Here is a 22,550-nt window from a genome sequence, read left to right on the forward strand (position 1 = left end):
TTCATGACTCATAAACACTTTGTCAATTTATATTTTAGCACATCTTCTGTGCTTCTTCCTGTATCAACAATCACCCTGTACTGCTAATAGCTAGATTTACTCACTTTCCCTCTTCTTTACTTACCTAAATTCCTAGGCAGTTTAATCAGTTATTATTGTTACATATGTTTTTAGTCTAACAAACGGTATATATCACACTGTTACCTGAACCTTGCCTGACCTTTATCAGTTCAATCTGACATAACTGTTATTTTGTATTTAGTATTTTCATCTTATTGTACATATTCTACTGTTGGTTATGATGTATAAAACTGTATGTATGTATATTTGTTGAACTTTTGTACTGCTGCTTGTGCTTTATCAATCTGTATGTATGTAGCATTGTGAAGATTGTCTCTCAGGCCTCCACTGAAAATGGGCACTGTTATGGCCCAGTGGACTTTTATGGTAAACAAAATGTAATAAATAAATAAATAAACCTGATGGTAGAAATATTTTCTACTATATTTAGTTAAAATACAAATAATTAAGATTTTGTAATACTCATAATGCTGTTTTAATGAGACATCTACTTTATTTATACACATCAAACTACCCTAATAAATTCTAGTTGTTAATATCTAGTTTCATCTGGGATATATCTCACTCCAGAATAAATAGACAAAATGTATCACTGCCAAAACAATAAGGAGGTTTCAGCTTACTAACTCTTCAAGGATGTACTTAGGTGACAGCAAAATGCCAGTTCATTAGGGCTAGACGTATTACTCTCTCAGCTTGGTTATTAACAGAGATAGCCATGACTGAGAACCCACAACCAAAACAAACTAATAAGGACACAAACAAAGTCCGGTGCCTTGGAGGTTGGGAATCCTGGGTGGTAAATAAAACATTAAAATGGGGAATAGGTTAATCAATGGAATATTATGGAAAAGCCTCTGAAGCTTAAGAACTTCTCTAATTGATGGGGAAACCAGATATTGAAATAATTGGGCCAAATTCAGCATTTTATTCCTAACTGAGATCTGGGAAACAGATGAGCACAGCTTTATAATTCAGATTTAAGGACACTAGATTTCTATGCTGGCAGTATTTGCAAGTACAATCACTGCTATGCAAATATAAGGTCTATGAGGATATTAAAGCATATGAAAATGTAAAAATGATAAAAAAGAAAGGTTAAGATTCCTGAGTAGAGGGGCAATCTAAAAGCTAGTCAGTATAACAAAGTTCGTGCCATGCTGTCATGTCATACTATAAATCATATTATGGAAAAGTGACTCTAAGGTTGTGGAAATTTACCATCTACACCCACAGTATTCGAATTCATACAAGCAAAAGCATATCCCACCATTCCAAGCAAGCATCAGTTCACAATGTTTAAACTGCTACATTATTGGCATTATTGGTAGTATCACCCAGCAAGACTATTCAAGTGGGGTCTGATGTCTTCAAGTTGCTGTTAGCACTGCAACCCATGGCAGCAGATTATTTACACATTACATGGTCATGTCCTACAGTAAAAAATATGTGGTGGACCACTACTGAAGCATGTCAATGGGCTACAAGACTTAACCCACCTCAACATGATTGCGCTCCCTTTTGGCTTCTAGGAATCACACAGCCTATTATTCCTATTTCCAGGTTCAAAATAAATGGATCAGACTTGGCTGCTCTGTCACCTATATCACTGTTTATTCATTTAGCTATAATACATTCCATAGCTTTGCAAATAACACTATTGAGAACAGACCTGCAATTCCTGAGTCAGTAGAGGGATCACCTTTATGTCAGGGTACCATAACTGCCATTCTCCGCACCTCGGGAACATAAATCAGTAGAGTGACGCAGGATGAAGAGCTACAGGAAGGGTTTTGCTAGGTAGGACCTTACACTTCTCAGTAAACATGCAGGGATATTATCAGGCCCAAAGAAATAGTTTTTTTTTTTTTTTTAGAAAGTGCTAAAAAGACTTAATCCAAATTAATCACAAGAGGGGTTAGGCAGAAAGGAGTGGACAGAGGGGATGGTAGGTGGACTGATGATGGAAGAGAATTTATTCACAAGAATAACAGCAATGTCCATTGGGTAAAAAAAAGTGGTACTGTTGGAGATAAGTTCAGTACAGAATTATAGGTTACTTTTAAGATTCGTAATAAAGCTAAGGAAGGCCTTAGCTGCAATTCCAAGTTCACAGCTGGCCTTATTGTTACATAGGCAAATTTACATTCATATAAAAGTAATCAAACTATATTAACATAACAAACATTATACTTCATAACATCTTTGAGAGGAATATAATGATGAAGAGCACATCTTTTAGAGACGAACATTTATATTTTCTTTTTGTTATAATTTGTTGATGTGGCAGTGTCACCATATAGGTGTAGTTTTAGACTTGCCTTTATGCTTATGCCATACAGATACAGATACTGATGTCTCAATCAATGTATCTAACCAACAGGGAGTAAAACTCAGAGGAGTAGGCAACAGCTTCATACAAGATTTTCTGGGGAGATATACCATTTGGGATTATCGATAAGATTAGTAAATAATTATTTTTGGAACAATCCCTGAATGCAAATGGCCATAAAACAGGTTTTCAAAGAGAAGATCTCAGAGAGATTATCAGGTTTGACAAGGGACAGGGTAATAAGCAAAGTGGTACAATTGGGAGAAATGTTTGTGAGGACAACATCAAGAAGATTAGCACCTCTGGTGGGTAGAGGGATAACTTAGTCAAGTATATTGGCATTTACAAACCCAGAAATCTCAGGATATATGTATTCTTGGGAGTAAACATTTGCAAGTTTTTTTGTGGATAGTTCAAGTCTCCCATTAATAAAGTATGTGGTTCATCTGTTAACTTTTCTAATTGGCTGAGGTATTCTGCGTGCTCTGAAGTGGTCATAGGTCTACAGGTCAATGGCAGGCACTGCACCATGGAATCCTGGGAGTGTTATCACTACAATGGAACCAGGTTTCTATAATTACACATAGATGGAATCAAGTTCAGAGACTTTGCTGTTTAAACTTCTGGTATTCAGCAGTGCTACCTTGATATTATCCAGATCGAATTTTGCTACATCAAGATGTCTATCAGGTGAACATCTGACTAAAAAGGGCACTATGGGATCAGAAAACATTTTAGCCAGTATGCAAAAACCCAAAGGTGAAAGATGCAGGCCAACCCTGGCAAAGCAGATGGATTTATTTACCCTTTCATCTTAAGCAGACAGAAAATGGATCCTCCTAGAATTACACAAATTTACAAATTACTGAAGCCAGTTATGTTATCCTTGAATTTAGGCATCATTCTAGGTGACAACAGAATGGTATTAATACCATGGCCTTGTCCTCTTTGAAGACATGATCAGAGTCAATGTCTTTCTACATCTCCTGCAGGATGGTGTGCCTAAGAAACCATCTCCACATGAATTACTACAAAGTCGTAACTGTATCTGAGGCAGTACAGCGATCTAAGGGTACAAGAGATACCCCTAATCCTCGGATCAGACAGGCAGCTAACCATCACCCTATCATTTGCCAACCTGGTAAGTTTTGTGTCTGCATGCCTTACAATGGAGTCACCAATGACTACAGATCTTTTGTATATTAAAGGGATAGGCTTGTAGTACAGGTAATTCCCAGTAATAGTAGGTGTGGGTACAGATGTGGGTCTGGTACTAGTATTATAGTATATTTCAGGGCTGAGGTTAGAGAGTAGGATGTCTAGGAGGCCTAGGCAAGGATTTCTTTACTACCTCAGCATACGCAGGACTAATGTTTTGGTGATGTGATAATGTATTGTTGCTGTGGTGCCATTTATTGATAATGGATGGGATAGACAGATTAGTTTCCAGCTTAGATAAACAGATGCACATTTCATGGGTGGGATTCAGTATGTGTTAAAAGATGTGGTCCAAAAGTATACATGAGGCAATCAACACTAGTAGGCAGTATAAGGATGATGCTAAAACAGGGTGAAGCTCCATGGTGACAGTAGTGTTCTTTTTTTTTCTCTTCCAGATTAACTGCAGTTAAAAAAAACTACATATGTTAATGCCACTCAACCATCATAACACAGAATTAGGAACAAAAATCATAGAAAATCATGGACATCTAGCTAAACTCAGAGATATCTTATTAGCATAAAATATGCATATCTGTAGGTTAAATAGTCAGAGGCAATGCAGGACACTGCCAAGGTTTACTTTTATTTCACTGTGGCAATTTATACCCAATTACAATAGCATAAATGTCACCATCCCAAACAAAAACATTCTATTAAAGCAAACATAACACTGCTTAAACTCTCAAATGCGCACAAGCTGCTCCACTATGCATAACAGTGGTTAGGTCAATTCTGGCTCATGGTGACTTGGACAGTAAAACTAATAATTGGGAGGGCAAGTTGTTTCAACATACCTATACTATTTCTCAAATGCACACACATATACATACATAAATACATATATATGTGTGTGTGTGTGTGTGTGTGTGTGTGTGTGTGTGTGTGTGTGTGTATATATATATATATATATATATATATATATATATATATATATACACATACACACACACATATAAATATATATATATATCTATATATATATATCTATATATATACATACACACACACACACATATATACATATACAAATGAGAACCCTCAGGAGACATTTCTCCACTAACCTGCCCAACAACTTGATCAAATCTGACAAGACTTCCATCTGAGCCTGTTGCTTTCCTTCACTTTGTTTTCCTTAGTGCACTCTATGTTTCTTCTAGGGTGGATCCTTCTTCATCTGATCATAGGCTGTGTATGTGGTAGTAAAGGTCGTGAGAGTTTTTATTTTTCATTCAGAAGTTTCTTGAAACACTCTGTCCTTCTACACTTGATGCCTCCTGCACTGGTGAAGCAGGCAGCTGTTGCTTTCATGAATGGCATTTGCTAACTTCCTCATCTTTCTATCTGAACTTCTTTGTGCCATCTGAGTCACTTTCCAGAAACAGGTAGAGGATCTCTGATGGCTTGTCATTTACTATTGCAACTGCTCTCATAGCCATTTTGTTAGCCAAACAGTATTCCTTCTTAGCCTAGTCCATATTTCTATCTCCCACTTCTTCCTTCCTGCAGTCTTTCCTTTGATAATTTCCTGGATTTCTCTGGCCACTGTTTGCAGCTGACTCTAGCCATCACCATAGTTTCATGCTATACATTCTCCGATTAGAAGCTTGTGTCCTTTTCTACTAAAATGAAGCCCACCTAAGTTGCATGCCAATCTGAGCTAAATGCTGACCCTCTTGTATGTGATCTTGTGACTGCCCCTCTTGAAAAACCTTTTGTTGGCCACCCTTAAGCAATTTACCAGACAGAAATCTAGAATGGCATCTCCTTCATTATTCCTGTTCCCCATAGCATACAGACCCAGGCAATTCTTGCATCTTTTTTGTTTGTTCTAATATGAGCACGGAGGTCCCCTATTATCAAGGCCAACACATTTTGTCCCACTTTATTGAGGAAGTCCTACATCTGCTGTCTGAATGTCCTCTTTTCCTTGCCATTGCAGCCCTACTGTGAAGCACAGGCTAAGATCATGAAGACTGCTCTATCTTTATACTGGAGTCAGATAACCATGCATCTCTCACTGATTCTGGTTACATCCATTACTGTACTCAGAACCCTCTCTTTCACTACACTCTGTGCCAGTTGGTTGCAGCACCTCTGACTTGCTGATTTAGTCAGTCCATCACCAGTCATCTCTCTGAGTAACAGAATCTGGATCCCAGGCCAAAAGACAGCTGCACTGCCCTTCTGCCTTGACTACTGGATACACAGAATGCACAGTCTACGCCATACAGACCATCAAGTCATTCACTTCCAAGCCATGTCATGTCAGTAAATCTATATTCAGTGTAGGAATACTTAGCTTATTTTTTGTCTGGCTAATGGGTTTTATGTCTAGTTTTTGCTCAACAGAGCTATACAAGGTAACCCAGTCTGGGCAACTGGACACCAGTCAGACAGTAGCTTACTGACCCAGGTTTGCTAGTTTTTATGGCAGGCATACACCAGACAACAAGGGTGCATTCACCTCTAACTACTAGCATGGTGCACGTCAGGTCTTCAATACACCTAGCAATGGCAAATATCCATCTCTCTTTTGGTGACACTAGTCAAAGTGACCAAATCAACAACATCCAATTTTTATACTGCTAATCCTGATGCAGCACATAGCCTGTAGTCAATGTTTTCCAGTTTAGAAGATAAGGCAGATCACAGCTGAAGCCTAAAGGGTTGCTCAACATGACAGGTACATTTCTGATGTCCATTTCGGGATGGATTTTGATTTCCTGATCTCTCAAGTTTAGCTGGGAGGGCTGGGCTTGAACTCGAAGCATTCCTTCCTTGTGGGGGAAACACTCAGCATATACATGATAGGTGGACAAAAGCTCACAAAGACATGGGGAGAACATGGAAGCTTTGTAAAGACAGTGAACAAAGGTCAGGATCAAAGTTTAGACCTTGCATTTCTTAAGTGAAGATATCAAGCATTGCACTATGTCCTTAACTCTGCTTTACTTGTGTGACCAACACTACATGCAGTAATACGAAGGTTAACTTATTTAAATCTGGTGTCCTTTTATCAATATGATCAGAGCATTTGATATAGTCAACCATCAACTACAAGTTGGCTTAGGGGTTATCTACTAAACAGTCCCTTCCAGATCTCAGTACAAACTTACAAACTATACTGTCTGAAATAGGTACCTTTCACTGCAGCATCCAACAACATTGTTTGGTATTGTTACTGTTTTCAATGTTAAATATCACACAAGAATTACCTAGAAAAAGAAGTTATGTTCTTACCATAACGTTCCATCTGTATTGTCGATCTTTATTCATTCTTGACTGTTGGGTTCAGTTCCGCTCCTCATAACCAACTCGGCCTTTATATCGAGCTCACACCAGCCAAAAATTTGGGTTAAGGCTATCCATACGGCCTCTCTTCCCTTTACGTCAGATTGAGTTTGCCCATTATGAAGAAAATAATGGAAGCTTTGTCTGAGCAACAACCCTACTAGGACCACAGGACTAGTTCCCAACCTTCAGGAGTCCCTCTGAGAGGGCAGGAGGGTGGGATGTCAAGAATGAATGAAGATCGACAACACAGATGGAATGTTATGGTAAGAACATAACTTCTTTATCTGATGTTGTCAATCTTCATTCATACTTGACTCTTGGCACAGAGTCCCCAGCTACTTTAGTTCATGGGAGGCCCTAAGAAAGCGATACTCCTGAGCACCATAGAGAAAAAGGATGCTCTTCCCCTGGAGACCATATCCAATTTGTAATGAGTGATAAAGGTATGAGGGGTAGCCCAAGTTGCGTCTGCGCATATGTCATCCACAGAAGCTCTGGAATGAAAAACTACTGAAGTGGAAACAGATCTGGTAGAATGAGCTCTAAGTTTTGTTGGTAAGTCTAGTTTATTTTGACTATAAACAAATGTAATGTAGTCTGTCAACCATTTTGACAGAGTGACTTTTGAAACTGATTTGCCCAATCTAGTACCTGTACAGGATAGAAACAGCTGGTCCGATTTTCTAGATGATTTTGTTCTGTCCAAATAAAAATATAATTGTCTGTGAACATCCAACAAATGCAAGAAGCATTCTCCCTTGTCTGAGAAATTTGGAAAGAAGACTGATAAATTTATGATCTGATTGATACTGGAGCCTGACACTACTTTAGGCAGAAAGGAATGATTGGTTCTGAGTGATACTCTCTCTCTGTGAAAAAATGATATACGGATGCTTTACACACAAAGCCTGTAACTCTGAAATTCTCCTGGCGGAGGTGATAGCTACCAGGAAGAGGGTCTTCCAAGATAAAAACTTGAGATCACTGGTGGCTGCTGGCTCAAAGGGCTGATGAACCAAACATTGCAAGACCAATGTTACATCCCAAGGTGCTATGGGATCTTTGAAAGGTGGTATCAAATGTAAAGTGCCCTTAAGAAATGTTTTGCAAAGACGGTGAGACATTAAAGAATGATCATCAAATCCATTACGGAAATTTGAAATAGCAGCTAAATGAACTCTAACGGTAGAAGTTAAGGCTCCAAAATGAAATAAGGTGGATAAGTACTCCAAGACCTTATCAACTGGAGCCCAGAAAGGATCAAGACCATTTTCATCAGACCAAAAAACAAATCTCTTCCATTTGCTAAGATAAAGTTTTCTGGTGGAAGGTTTATGAAAAGCCAGAAGTAACTTTTGTACTGGGGAGGACAAATTATTTCGCCTGGCAATTACTGGAAGTCGAGAGACCAAGTTGTCAGCTTGAGATTTTGTAGGTTCAGATGGATCAAACTCTGAGGATTAGATAACAGATCTGGAGTTGGATCCAGAGTCCATGGGCGGTGAACTATGTGATGCCAGAGAAAGGGAAACCAGACTTGATGGAGCCGATAAGGTGCAATGAGAATCAAATTGCTTCTCAACCTTTGGGCTTTCCTCAGAAATTGGGGAATTAGAAGGATTGGTGGGAAGGCATACATAAGTCCCAGGGGAAAATCATGGAGAAGAGCATCCCTCGGGGACTCCCCCCAAGGGGGGACCAGGGCAAAGTAGCTGCTGCATTTGTGGTTTATGGGAGAGGCGAACAGGTCGCAGCAAGGCTGACCCAATTGACGAAAGATCTTCATCGCTACAGCAGGATTGAGAGGCCACTAGTGAGGCATAGAATACTTCTGCTCAGTTTGTCCGCAATCACTTTGGAGTTCCCCGGGATATGCATTGCTATCAGAAAGCAGTGTTAGGCAACTGCCCATTGCCAAACTCTTAGGGTTTCTTGACATAGAGGGTAGGACCTGGTCCCCCCCCCCCCCGTTTGTTGATGTACCAGACCACTGACATGTTATCTGACTGGATAGCAATTGTCCCTGAAGGAAGGGCAGACTGAAATGCTTGCAATGCTAAAAGCACTGCCCTCAGTTCTAGGACACTGAAATACAGATTGGCCACTTTAAGAGACCAAGTACTTTGGACTGTTCTTCCCTGAAAATGCCCCCCCCCCCCCTTCCTATCAGGGAAGCATCCGTGGTCACTACGGCCTTGGGCTATAAGGGGCAGAAAGGCCAACTCCATAAATTCTCTTCTGGCTTCATCCACAGAGATAAATCCTGTCTGCAGCAGTTTGTTATGAGGATTGGATGAGACATTTGGTGAGTTAACAGTAACCATTGTGATGCCAGGAGCCACTGAAGTAGCCTCATGTGGAACATTGCCAGGGGAACTAAAGTGATTGTCGCTGCCATGGATCCAAAAGTTGCAAAACTAGGTGAGCAGGAACCTTGTCTTGAGAGAGTATCACTTGCGTTGCAATCTCAACTTTACCAGTCTGTGATGAGGCACGGAAGCCATGCAGGATTTTGTGTTTAGTTTTGTTCCGATAAATTCTATGTCCTGTGTGGGACACAGTTGTGATTTTTCTCTGTTTATTGAAATGTCTAAGGACTCAGCAAGGATTAGAACATAGTCCACGGCGTAAAGCAGCAGATGCCTGGTGGGGTAGGTGAGGAGCCAGTTGTCTAAATATGGAAACACTCAGAATCCCTGTAGCCTTAAGTGAGCTGCTACAACTGCTATACATTTGGTAAATACACTGGGGGCTGTGGTGAGACAAAGGGCAGTGCTCAAAATTGGTAATGACTGGCTCCTAGCCAGAAGTGGAGGAATCTTCTGAAGCGTTTGTCCATCTTTATGTAGTGATCCTGAAGATCTATAGAGCACATCCAATCGTCTTTCTCCAGAAAAGGCAGGATAGACTGAACCGTGACCATCTGGAATTTTGTTTGTCATACAAACTTTAGTATAAGGAGGTCTAAGATTGACCTCCAGTCGCCTGTCTTTTTTGGCACTAAAAAGAATAGAGTAAAATCTGGATCCTATCTGGTCTGGTGGGACTGTTTGGATGACTCTTTTTAGAAGCAGCTTTGGAATCTCTAGTACTGCTATATCTCTCTGACTAGGTGGAACTTCGAGGATTTGCTTTTGTGGTTTGGGGCAAAGACTGAAGGGAATTTCGTAACCTCTGGTAATTGTGGTCTGCACCCAGGAATCCGATGTTATTGTGAGCCAGGATGAGTGGTGCCGAGAGGATCTTCCCCCAACTGCTTCCAGAGGTAAGCAATCCAATCAGGCCACCGCTAAGGAGTGCTGGTAGGATTGTCCAGAGAAGGAATCCCTGGGACCCTGGTTACATATGCCCCCTCTCCCACAGGAGGGGCATCTTCCTGAAGAGTTCCCCTCCCCTGCCCCAGGGGAAATACTCTCCGTGTGTTTCCTGAAAAGGCCCTTGGGTCCTCCTGAACCACAACTTTCCACTCCTCTGATTCCTGGAGTAAGGTCGCTGACGAGGGGAAAAATGCATGCCCACAGCAGAAAGGGTCTTTCCATCCTTCTCATACCTGGCTAATGTGTCTCTGACTTTTGGGCCAGACAACAAATTAGCATCCACTGGACTGTTGAAAAAAGAAGACTTAAAGGGGTCCACAAAATCACACAAGCTCATCCAGGTGTGGCGCCTAATGGCAACACCTGTACCCGCTGCCTTGTATGTGCAATAAGCCACATAGATGAGTTGGAAATTGACTCTTGGGTGGCAAGCTGGGAGGCAACCTTATCCTGGAACTCATCAGACACTGCTCCTGCTAATGCCTCTGAGAGTTCAGTTATCAGATCCCTTTGGAGTTGGGTGAAGTGTGCCAAGAAGTTCAAAGACCGAATAGCAAAGGTCGATTAAGCAAAGACCCGGTTCCCAAATCTGTCCATTGTCCAAGGCACTCAGTTTGGAGGATAGACAGTTGAACTCTCTTTGGGGAGTTTTGTTTTAGTTGCTGCCACCACCACCATGGCATCCACTGCTAGGCCTTTCGACCAGTGAGGCTGATCTTCAGGGGGTGAGAAAAGTTTGTCAGGCCTCTAGGGAATTGGCTCTGTGGTGTCAGGAGCCTTCCATGCATGCTGCACAATGAGCTTGATTAGTTCATCTGCGGGGGGGGGTACCCAAAAAGTAGATGGCCAGGCATGAAAATTCTGCGAGAAGACAGATTCCTCGGAGGATGGGTTTGAGGACTTCCAATCACCCCTCTGTTTCAGAATTTCCAGGATGTCTCCAAAGAAGACATCTTCAGGGGGTGATCGTGGGGACCCTTCCCCTTCACCAAAATCTGTATCTTCAGTGACCGATTCTTCAGGAGAATCCAGGTGCTTCCTCTTGCATGATTTCTTAAGCGGTGGTTCCCCAGGGGGAAGGTCTGAGGAGGACTCCAAAGATAGGGGGAGCCTGCAGTAGGGTATCTTGCTGCTCTTGTTCCCGAGGTAGCAGAATGTAATAGCTGCGAGCCAGAGGATAAATAAATGTGACACTCCGATGGGGATGGTGCCAACTGCTGGCCTGCTGAGGCAAGGACTCTCTCCATAAGCTGGAAGGCACGCCCACCCAAAGAGGGATGGGAGCCAGGAACAGAGAAAGACAACCTCGGAACAGGGGTCACACCCCACTCTGACGAGCTGCCTCCCAGAGTAGGAGCCGAGAGAGGACTTATAACTGCCAGGCACCAAGATCTGTAGACGTTGCTGTGGAAAAAAATCACAGCTGATCCAGGGATCTTGGAGCTTGCAGCCAAATTACAGTCCCATGGGTGTGACAGCTCCAATGGAGCCAAAGACCCCAGAGATGGTTCCGGTACCAAGACGAGATCCACCATTGGTACTGAAGTAGCTGGCACCGGGAATGTCAAAATAATGGGCTTCAAGACATGTGGAGAAGTTTAAGGAGGAAGATATGTGGGAGTCCTTGGAGAGTAAACCTTGGCTCCAGGAGGGAAGGAGCTGTGAGGGGGAGCAGGAAGACCTCTGGCTGCCAAGTGCTGATCCATCAATCTAACTACGTCCAGTTCCTGGAGGAGGGGATGGACATCCCTGAAGGCAATTCCGGTCTATTTACAAAGGGACTTAACCTCTGACCCAAAAAGTGGTCTATAGATGGGGAGTATCTAGTCCTGGGGGTACTTAGTACTTTGACCATCGACACTGTGGTTTGCTGAACAGACACTTGATTGGCAGGGAAAGACAGAACCAAAACATCTGAGGAGACCACTGTTGGTGCCCGGGAGTGGGTCGGTACCAAAGACAAGGTCGGCACCATAGCAGTTTGATTAGTCTCAACAATATACAGCACCGTGGGGGATTTTGCAGGTTTTGGTGCCAGAGCAGGAGTCGGTGCAGTCTTAGGAACTTTAGGCTTTGGTTCCGATGGGAGGATCAGAACCTGAAACTTAGAAGACTTAGACTCACATACCTTGGGAGATGATGGTACCGAGGGGCTTCTTTTCTTTGAATCTGTCCTGAGAGATTTAGATGTCTCCGCCTCAGATAAAGCTTCACTGAATGGGCATTTTAGTAAACCCTTGAGAATTAGTTTGTTCCATCTCTCTCTGCAAGGGTGTGAGCACTGAAACCCTTGCAGAGTTCACAAGGTGGATGTATCTTAAAATGAGGGACACCTAAGCAATAAAAATATGAAAGATGCCCATCGGAATTGGGCATCTTTCTGCCGCAGTCCCTGCATAGTTTGAACCATGTGGTTCCCTTCTGCTTTTCTGCCATTTTCACTAAAGAAGGCACACACACACAAGACATAAACACTTGAGGAAACAAGAAGTAAGGATAATATTTTATATATATATATATATATATATATATATATATATATATATATATATACCAACAATGGTACCTGAGAATACCCACAAAAAGAGTAAGAAAAAGAGAGGGGGAAATTAAGGATACCAGCAATGGTATCAAGAATTACCCATAGGTAGAGGGAAGGAGGAGCCTATACCCACTATGGTAAGTCAGAATACCTAAAAGGTAAGAAAAAGGGGTAGATACAAGTTACTAACAACTAACCTACACGAACAATAGTTTTAGGAAGTAAGAAAGGAATAAATTAGTAAAAAAAGATAGACAATATCATTTTATAATCAAAAAAGTTTAGCACTTAGTTGAGAGCACAGCTGATGGGTCCTATTTTCTATACGGCAAATGAGATCTGAGGTAAAGGGAAGAGAGGCAGCATGGGTAGCCTTAGCTCGAGAGTTTTTGGCTGGCGTGAGCTTGATATAACGGCAGAGTCGGTTCCGTACCCAACAGTCAAGTATGAATGAAGACTGACAACATCAGATTTAATCTTAATGTATATGCTATTGACATTCTGAAGCTTAACTCAGGATTAATGTCAACCTACAACAGTAGTTACAAAAAGATTTCCCTAGCCTTAATCAGTGGCAGATCCAGGAATTTGCAAAGGGGGGCAGTCTGGAAAGCAGACCCTCACAGAGGGGGGGTTGTGAGAAGCAGACTACTTGCTCATAGTGCTCATAATGCTGTCACTTCAGAGTATGAGAGATGATCAATAGCACAGTTAGTGTACAAGATCAACTGTTTACACGCACACGCACGCACACACACGCACACGCACACACACACACACACACACACACACACACACACACACACACACACACACACACACACACACACACACACACACACACACACACACACACACACACAGAGGCATGGCAAAAATGTCATTAATAAAACTTGGAGAATTGTTTGAATGCACCATAATGAAAAAAATGAAAAGTGCAGACTGAGCTTATCAAACAGCTTGACGTGGCTAGTATTTGATTACAAACTAATGAATTAGATTTTTTACATGTACATATGCTATTTGTGCAAACTCTTATTAGCTCAGGGAGCACATGGTTGTACTTAAGCACTCAGACTGTTTGTTTTAGTTGAATTAAATGTGTAGCTATTTTTAGTCACCCGTAACACAAAACACTTACTGCAATACAGGATCAGTGCATACAAGAGGATGAATTTACCTGCAACCTGATATTATGTCAACAATTCATGTAATATTTTAAATGAAAAATACATTTCAAAACCAAATAACTTGATTTCTTACATAATTTTTGATGAAATTTCAATAAACACCATTTGTTCAAACAGCAAAAATATTAATGTAGATCATCTCAGCAAGCCCATCAAAAACTATGCTTGACACAACAGCCAATTATCCCTTCATTAAATGATTAGCTATACTTTGGTGCATTTGTACTGTATGGCTGACAAATCTTTCAATTGTGAACAATCTCTAGGTGAGAAAGATATATAAAAACAGACAGAGATCTGCTAACTTTACACCTACTATGCAGGTGGTGTATTTCACTTGCTATGGAAACCAGTCTGCATTAATCTATTCTATTTAGACATGCTGTAGGTATACGCATAAGATAAATGCCGCTGCCACTGTGCAGCATCCTCCATTTTTATTTGTTATGGCTTTATCATCGGCAACTCCTTGCCTTAACCCCTTACGTTAGGCTGCCATTTCTCTCTGCTTGATGCCTTGCCCTCCTGAATGCTTTAACATATGCTCATTGATCGCAGTACACTGCAGTACTGATGAGGTGGTATGCTTGGACACTTAGTGAGCTCCAAGGAATTCTAACTAAAAGAAAGATATCAGCTTATACATTAAGATGCGGAGGAGCATACAGCGCATTCAGTAATGCTGCATATGCATTAGTAGTACATACGGAACACAGCAGCATGTTACCAATTAGGCATCACCACCCACTGCGTGGGTCACTCATTTATTTTACAATTGTTAACCGGGATAGTCCGACTGGATACAGGTCCATTTTCATCGGAGGCCAGGGGAGAAAAGCTCCACATGTGGATAGATACAGAAGAGTAAATAGTAGCAGCTTTATACAGTTACATACAGATACAAGTTACAGAATTATTGGAATACATACATACTTGAAAACTTGGAATACATACATACTTAAAACTTTACAATATTAATTTTCTTGTTAGAACATAAACAGTTTAGTGGTACAAGGCTGGGTAAGGTAGCATATCATTCAGTAGTACAGTACATTTGAGAGTGGTAGTCAAAGTTACAGACTTTTAAGACTTTTCTACAGATAGAAAGGTAGTAAAGTGAATGGTGTGATGGTTAGTCAGGGTTGGTACAGAGGCACAGCCAGTGACTTTTTAGGTATATTTTGAGAAACGTTTTAAATTGGTTTATAGAATGAATTGCTGTAAGTTCAGCAGGGAGCCTGTTCCAGATTTTACCAACAGAGTTGCAAAATAATGACTCACCTGTTAAGGTGACCTACCAAAGTAATTTTGTTGTAGTAAGCAAGCTGCAGTTCAGTCTGACTTCCTACAGAAAGTTATGCCTGAATTACATGTATCCAGATAAATGGTTAACTAAAGTTGTTGATGACTATAAGTTGTGAGTTTCCGCTCAGTTAATATCCAATATTGTGTTACTACACCAAGGGCTAAAATAATTTAATTCAATGGTGTATTAGAAACAGGCTTAAATTAAATATAAAGAAGTGTAGCATTGTTACCTCTAACATGCAAATCTCAACAGCAGCTTCCATGATAGCTAACACTCCAACTCAGATTGATACATATGAGGTGCTAAAACCAAAGAGAATTCCATAACCCTGGCAAGAGGGCATAATAGCTGTACTTCTTAAGGAAAGGAGTAATCTGTTTGTTATCAGAGCCATTTAAACCTGTTACAGCTTTAAATTATGATTATAAGATATTTATGGGAATTCCAACAAAAAGACTAGCAAAACTTGTGCCAAATCTGAGTTAGATCAATGTGGATTTATTGAGGGAAAAGGGCATGCAACAATATAATCAGACAACAGGCAATACTCCAAATGTTCAGAGAAAGAAAGAGAAAATGGCATTGGTTTCACTAGATGCAGAAAAAGCATTCAATAAAGGGGAATGTACATTTATTCAGGTACTGCAGGAGTTGTCCAGAGGTATGACAGCTGGGTCTATATTACAAGCACGAACAGTTGGAATGTTGACAACCTCTTGATCGACACGTATGTGTTGAATGACCATTTCAGCAAACGGCCACATCACTGATTTCTTTCCATGGGAAAGAAATTGGTTGTCTGTTTTGTTAAATCTGCCTTTTCCCCACTGTAGAGTGATCTCGGAGTTAGTATATTTAGTTGGGGGGGCACACATCCCTACATTGTGGGGTGTGGGGGAGTGAAGACCCCTACTTTATAGTGTGTGTTATATTGTGTTTTTCATATTTGGCCTATCAATTTCTTTCCCTTGGAAAGAAATTGATGATGTGGCCATTCGCCGTAATGGTCGTTCTTCACATATGTGTCGATCAAGAGGTTGTCGACACTCCGACCGTTCGTGCTTTTAATACAGACCCTGACAGCTAAGGTGAAAATATCAGTCTGTCTCTCAAAATATGGCAAAGCTAATTTGAGGGATGCCCACTGTCTCCCTTATGTCTTGCTTTATATAGGGAGACCCTGGCCATGACAATAAGGCGACCAACATTAAAGGGTACCATGGGGAATATTTGCAGACAATATTACCTTGTCATTGACAGAACGTTGAGAAGATGTGGGGCAGTTGTTTGATCTTGTGAATATGTTTGAAGTTTTCTTAAGGTATAAAATCAATAAAGAAAAGAGCAAGGAAATCAGGATTAATCCAGAAGATAGTCTCTTGCGCTTAAGAAAAAAATCTGTGAATATGGAGTGAAAATTTAAATATTTAGGGACTCGACTCCAGGAAACACCTAAGGGTTCACTACAAAGATTATATGGGGAAGCCCTAACAAAGATTAAGCAGAACCTTCAAAGGTGGAAGATGCTGGTACTACACCTTAATCAGCAAGTTTTGATTCTCTGTTGGCATATATTATCACACATACTATATCTATCACAATCATTTTGGACAGCCACAGGCCAAGACATACTTGGAATGGTCACTTCATAAATGAAGGACTTCATATGGTCAGACGTTAAGCTACGAGTGAGTTGGGGGAAAAGTTGTCTTATCTAGAGGGAAGGGAAAGTGGGTGTCCCAGAGATAAGTCATTATATAAAACCAGTTCAGTTAGGAATTTATACTAAATGTCAGGAAGGAATATTTCTCTCAAGATGAATGCAATTATTGTGGAAAAGATTCCCCAGGGCACAATATAGTGACTTACTAGGGATGTTTTGGGGTAAGGAGCACAGGCTACAGGGCAACCTACAAATGAGATAATAAGCAAGGAAATCAAACAAATATTTGTTTTAAAAAGCTTCAAGGGATGGAGAGAGTATATACTCTCAAATGGAGCCACAATGAGGGACAACAGGAAGCAAACAGTGACCTGGTAATGGAAACGGTTAAAAAAAAATAAGCTACTGGACCACAATTGCTATAAAAGGTAAAAATAATCATGTGCGACAAAGTTAGCATGGAGTATAATTTAATGAATAACAGTTTCTTGTTATTTCATAGTCTGTTTAGGGAACTAAAATTGGAAAATCTAGAAGCCTTCCACAGACGGGTACTAGACAGGGCTAAAAAAATAGCTAGTAAATCTTAAGGAAACATCTCTTAATCATAAACATTTGATATTGAAAGTGCAAAAGTTGTTTCTGCAAAATAGAGAAAGAACTAGTAAAGAAATCGAGGACTACCTGAGCAGATATGTTAGGAATACTGATACAGGAACAAACTTAAATGTGGGTCTGTACTATGCCGGGAAAGGCAACTAAATCCAGAAAATTATGCATATTTGCATGGAATAGCATCACCAAATACTTTTAAATCACGTTAAGAATAAGAAGAATGGTTTCAATGACACCAACAAGCTGATGAATGTGTGAGATGGGGACAGGGGAACACAGCAGTGGAGGCACATTTTCTAGAGTATCGAAGGCCTAACCATGTTTAAAATACACCTGTCAGAAGTAATAGGAATGGTGACTTGAAGTAAAACTGCCCCTCACGGGATCACTATTCCTCTTGGGAATGGGAGAAAGAGAAGAAATGCAGGACCAACTTAGATAATTATCATGGATAACATAAAAGGGAAAAAACACTAACAAAGAGGTGGAAATAGAGCAAAAGCCTGAAAACAGAAGAACTTTTCACATAGACAGAGGAGGTGAAAATATAGCAGGAAAGGTAATGGCTGAAAGACAGCATGAATGGCACTCAGAAATATATAAGATGACTGCTTGGTTGCAATGTCTTGAAAGACTGAAAAAAAGAGTTTGGAGTGGGTGTTAAGCACTGCTGTGGCTTAGAAATTGGGGAGGGGGGCAGAACATATAGTTTTAAAGTTACATTAAACCTCCAAAGTTAAATTCATCTGAGTTGACTACAGATGGATAAGTGAGCAGGGAGAATGTATGGTGCTACGATAAACAGCAAATCTGTAAAATTAAGTCATGACTACACTGCTGCTAGCTTTCTTAGACTAAAACAAACTTTACTTAGTATTTCCACTTTAGTAACAACCCTTAAGAAAAATGGACAAGCAATGTACGAGTGTTGCATGGCAAAACTAATAGGACATAGTGGAGAATGACAAAGGGCTGTTTTACAAATTTAACATAGAGTACTAGTATTAAATTCTGGAGAGCTGCATCTTTATTTTTTATGACGAAATTTGGTGGTGTTTTTTTTTCCCTTTTCTTTTTTCATTTTGTTGCTCTGTATGATTCAGGACATGTTCAATTACAATTTCTTTGGTTTGAATTGTATACCAGATTGTTTTATATTTGTAAAATAAAAGCTGCTCTGCTTTAAAATTAAAAAAATGAAAACAGAGTAAAGCAAAATGTCATACTATGACAGTAATGGCACTTGAACTAAAAACCACTGAGGTTGTCTTTGAAAAGCTATCGCTTTCACCTTCATTCAGATTTCATTACAAGTTTTGGTAATAACAAAAGAGTTTCAACTACAAAACACACCTAAGACTGTAATTCTAACCTCAAACATTCCAGTGCCATACACCTCTGAATTTGACACAACAGTTTTAGCAGGCAAAAAGCAAGTTACAAAAACAACACTACTATTATAATCAGCAGTCCTCTGTTTACATCCTCCCATTTTGCTGAAGTCACTAAATCTGTATTAAATCTGACAATCCACAGCCACCGGCACCAAACCATCCATGAGGCAACATATCAGAATCAATAATCTTCCTCCTCCAAAATTACAGTGGACCACCCAATAAAATTAGCAAGATACCCACATCTAACATAACCATACCTTCCAGCCATACTTCTCAACTTCTTTTCTAAAGAATTCTAGACAAAACCAAAATAACAGGGGGGGGGGGCAAAGGGCCAAAATCAGGGACACATTTAAAACTGCTTCTATAAACTTTGAACGTTGTTAGAATAACAGGTTTTGCATTAGAATGCATTTTCTGAAGGATATAAAGTCTGAAACTCAAATGTCAGTCATGTAGTGACTGCAGTCCTAAGTGATTTGTCAGAAAACCACAAATTTTACAAGGAACAGTCCAAAAATACAAGGCAAAAAATCTAGACTTTCTGGACAGTTGAGAAGCGTGCTTCCAACCCTTTTCAGAGCCTCACAACTATCCAAATGAATTCTAACCAACTCTATAAAGAAGTTCGGTCTGAAATCAAGCAATCACTTCAGTCTGAAATGAAGCAATCACACTGCAGTACCCCTGACAATTGGGGTGGGGGGATATGTTTCAACCAGCAATCAAAATACTCAGAATAAGCAACACTTAATGACACTTCAAATCAATTACCTATAGTAGTGTGAGCTGGTAAATGGACACATTCACCTTTAATGTTCGGCAGTTTAGTGCTACATTTTGCTGAGTAGCCACAGTACAAACAGAGGCAAAGCCAAGAATACAATTCAGCTGATCATATTTTTGTAATGATAAATATGAATATACCGTTACTGAGGGATGTTTCATTCTAATGTACACAAGGCTGTTCCAAATTTTTGTAAAAATGTATGTTAATTTATTGCATCACACTGAATCAAGTACTGGGAACACTTCTGGTTTTCAATGTCAGTAATGTGCCCAAAACTGAAGTAGTTCATGTATTTCACCTCTTTTCTAGGATGAAGCACAAACTTTTCATAAATCCTTTAATCCTGACATCAAAGATGATCTGTGGTTTAAAAAATCAATACTCTATGACATTTAGATTTAAAACATCATTTCTTCCAATGTACAGACCTATGCAAAACTTATGATCAAATACTAACAGAATTTCTGTGCAAGAGATCACCGGAATGTTCAACAAACCACTCAGCAAAATCCATACTCATGTTTCTGGTGGAAGACTTACAGCCTCTCATGGCACTGAAGAATGGTGTCTCTTCCATCTGCAATACAAAATGAATAGAAATGTTAGCATTCTATCCCAGATCTTAAAAGCAAAATTAAATGCAACAAAGTATTTTTAACAATCTTCAATAATATTCTACACGTTACACACACACACACACACACACACATATATATATATATATATATATATATATATATATATATATACACACACACACGCACACAAGGTTCCCCTTTCAAAATCCCGAATCACAGAATGCTGAAAGTCAAAATCTCCAGATGACAATGTCGAAGGCTTACAATCACAAATGGACGATCTTTCACACGGAAAGGAAACAGTTGCCCAGCTTGTGGAAATATGCCCATTTCCCCACTGTAGTGGGGTCCCAGAGTTGGTATATATAGTTAGGGGTGTGGTTGGTGTAGCCCCCCACCTAGGTGTTTTTTTTTTTTTTTTTTTTTTTTACATAGGCCAGTGTGTTGAACTTACCTGATGGGTAAGTGTTTCCTTTCCCTGAGAAAGATTGGTCGTTCGTGATTGTAAGCCTTCAACATTCTCGTCTCGAGATTTTGATGTTCCGCGTTTTGGATTCGGGATTTGAAATGTAATCCATATACAACACACAAACATACACATATGTATGCATATATTTATTTTTATATATATATATATATATATATATATATATATATATATATATATATATATATATACATATACACACACACACACACACACACACACACACACACTCACATACATATATATAGTCTGCCTGGGATGACAAGATTGACAGACCATGATGCTTTGCCAGAGATGGTCTGCACCTGTCGCCCCTGGAATTCAGGTTACTGGCTAAGGCTTAGGCAAACTTCAAAGGACAAAACCACCACCGTAACATGTACAAGCATGCAAAATCTGAAGGTAATGCTACTCAATGCTAGAAGTCTAAACCTCAAAATGCACTCTCTCGAGGCACTCCTAAAAATGGAGAACATCGATATCTGTGCAGTAACTGAGACCTGGTTCAAGGCTCCAGAGAGCACCCCTGCAATACCAGGCTACAACTCTTACCACACTTTTCGGCCACCAAACCAGGACCAAAACACTAAAGGTGGAGGAGTGTCAATATTCACCAAGGATATTCACACCACCAGGCTAGTTGGCCAACACAATGTGTCTGAAATTCTCCAAGTGCAACTAACACTAGGTAAGACTGCAATCCAAATTGTAGCTTGCTACAGATCCCCCACCATACCCCAAGATTCTCATTACACCTTTCTAAACATACTGGAAAATATTAAGATAGAACCAAACACCCTAATACTGGGTGATTTTAACTACCCTGCCATTAACTGGGAAAACTACTCAAGTCCCAACACCTTTGCAGCGGTTCTTGGAATTCATAAATTCCAATGCCCTGGATCAACTAATCCATAGTCCCACCAGGGCTCCAATATCCTAGACCTGGTCATTACCAACATGGGAAATCAATGCTCCATACCTATGGTCACCCCCTCGTTAGTCAGGTCTGACCATAAGCTAATCACCCTTAACATCCACATCCCACCCCCACCCCCCAGTAAAGGAACCACCATAAAAAACTTCTCCAAAGCCAACTTCATGCTACTCAAGTCAGAAGTGACAAACTTCATGACACCCATGCAGACGGGAACTGAAAGTTCAACTGCTGAATCCCACACTAAGGCACTGTACTCATGCATGAATCGTGTCATCCCAAATAGAACCAAAATGCTCTCATCCAAAAAAGGAAGCCAATCTGGTGGTCCCCTGCCATAAACAAACTTTACAACAAAAGGAAGAAACTTTTGCAGAAAAGAGGAAAATCCCAGGATGCAAAAAACTCCCTTACTAGCCTCAGTAAGAAACTGAGATGCCTCATAAAATCCTCCAAAGCTAGTTACAAAAATAAAATTGCCAAAGATTCCAAAGACAACCACAAAGCATTTTATAACTATGTCAAGAATCTAAATGGCAATGCTCAGATCTGCTCTGAGCTAAAACAGAATGGCATTAAATATACTGATCCAAAGGATATTGCCAATATCCTGGCAGATCAATTCAGTGCCAACTTCACCCCCCTCTCACCCCCTAAATGGCCCATCTCAATACCTGAAGATTGCCAAATTCCAGTAATAACGGCCACACAGGTACAAAACGCACTCTCTAAAGCCAAGAATACAGCATCCATGGGACCAGATGACATCCCGGGCTGTGTACTACATGAACTACAAT

General features: G+C 40.2%; 1 protein-coding gene across 3 annotated transcripts in view; it reads right to left on the minus strand.

Annotated features, from left to right (window-relative positions):
- LOC122815837 (death-associated protein kinase 1-like) overlaps positions 1–22,550 on the minus strand; it is a 913,045-nt gene that overhangs the window by 303,712 nt on the left and 586,783 nt on the right. For all 3 annotated transcript variants that reach the window (XM_044088647.1, XM_044088646.1, XM_044088648.1), the window contains one exon: positions 20,209–20,328. In XM_044088647.1, coding sequence (XP_043944582.1) covers positions 20,209–20,328 — 120 coding nt within the window. The remainder of the gene's footprint in view (positions 1–20,208; positions 20,329–22,550) is intronic.

The sequence above is a fragment of the Protopterus annectens genome, chromosome 11.part0 (genome assembly GCF_019279795.1).
Source record: "Protopterus annectens isolate FY-2018-M chromosome 11.part0, PAN1.0, whole genome shotgun sequence".
NCBI lineage: Eukaryota > Metazoa > Chordata > Ceratodontiformes > Protopteridae > Protopterus > Protopterus annectens.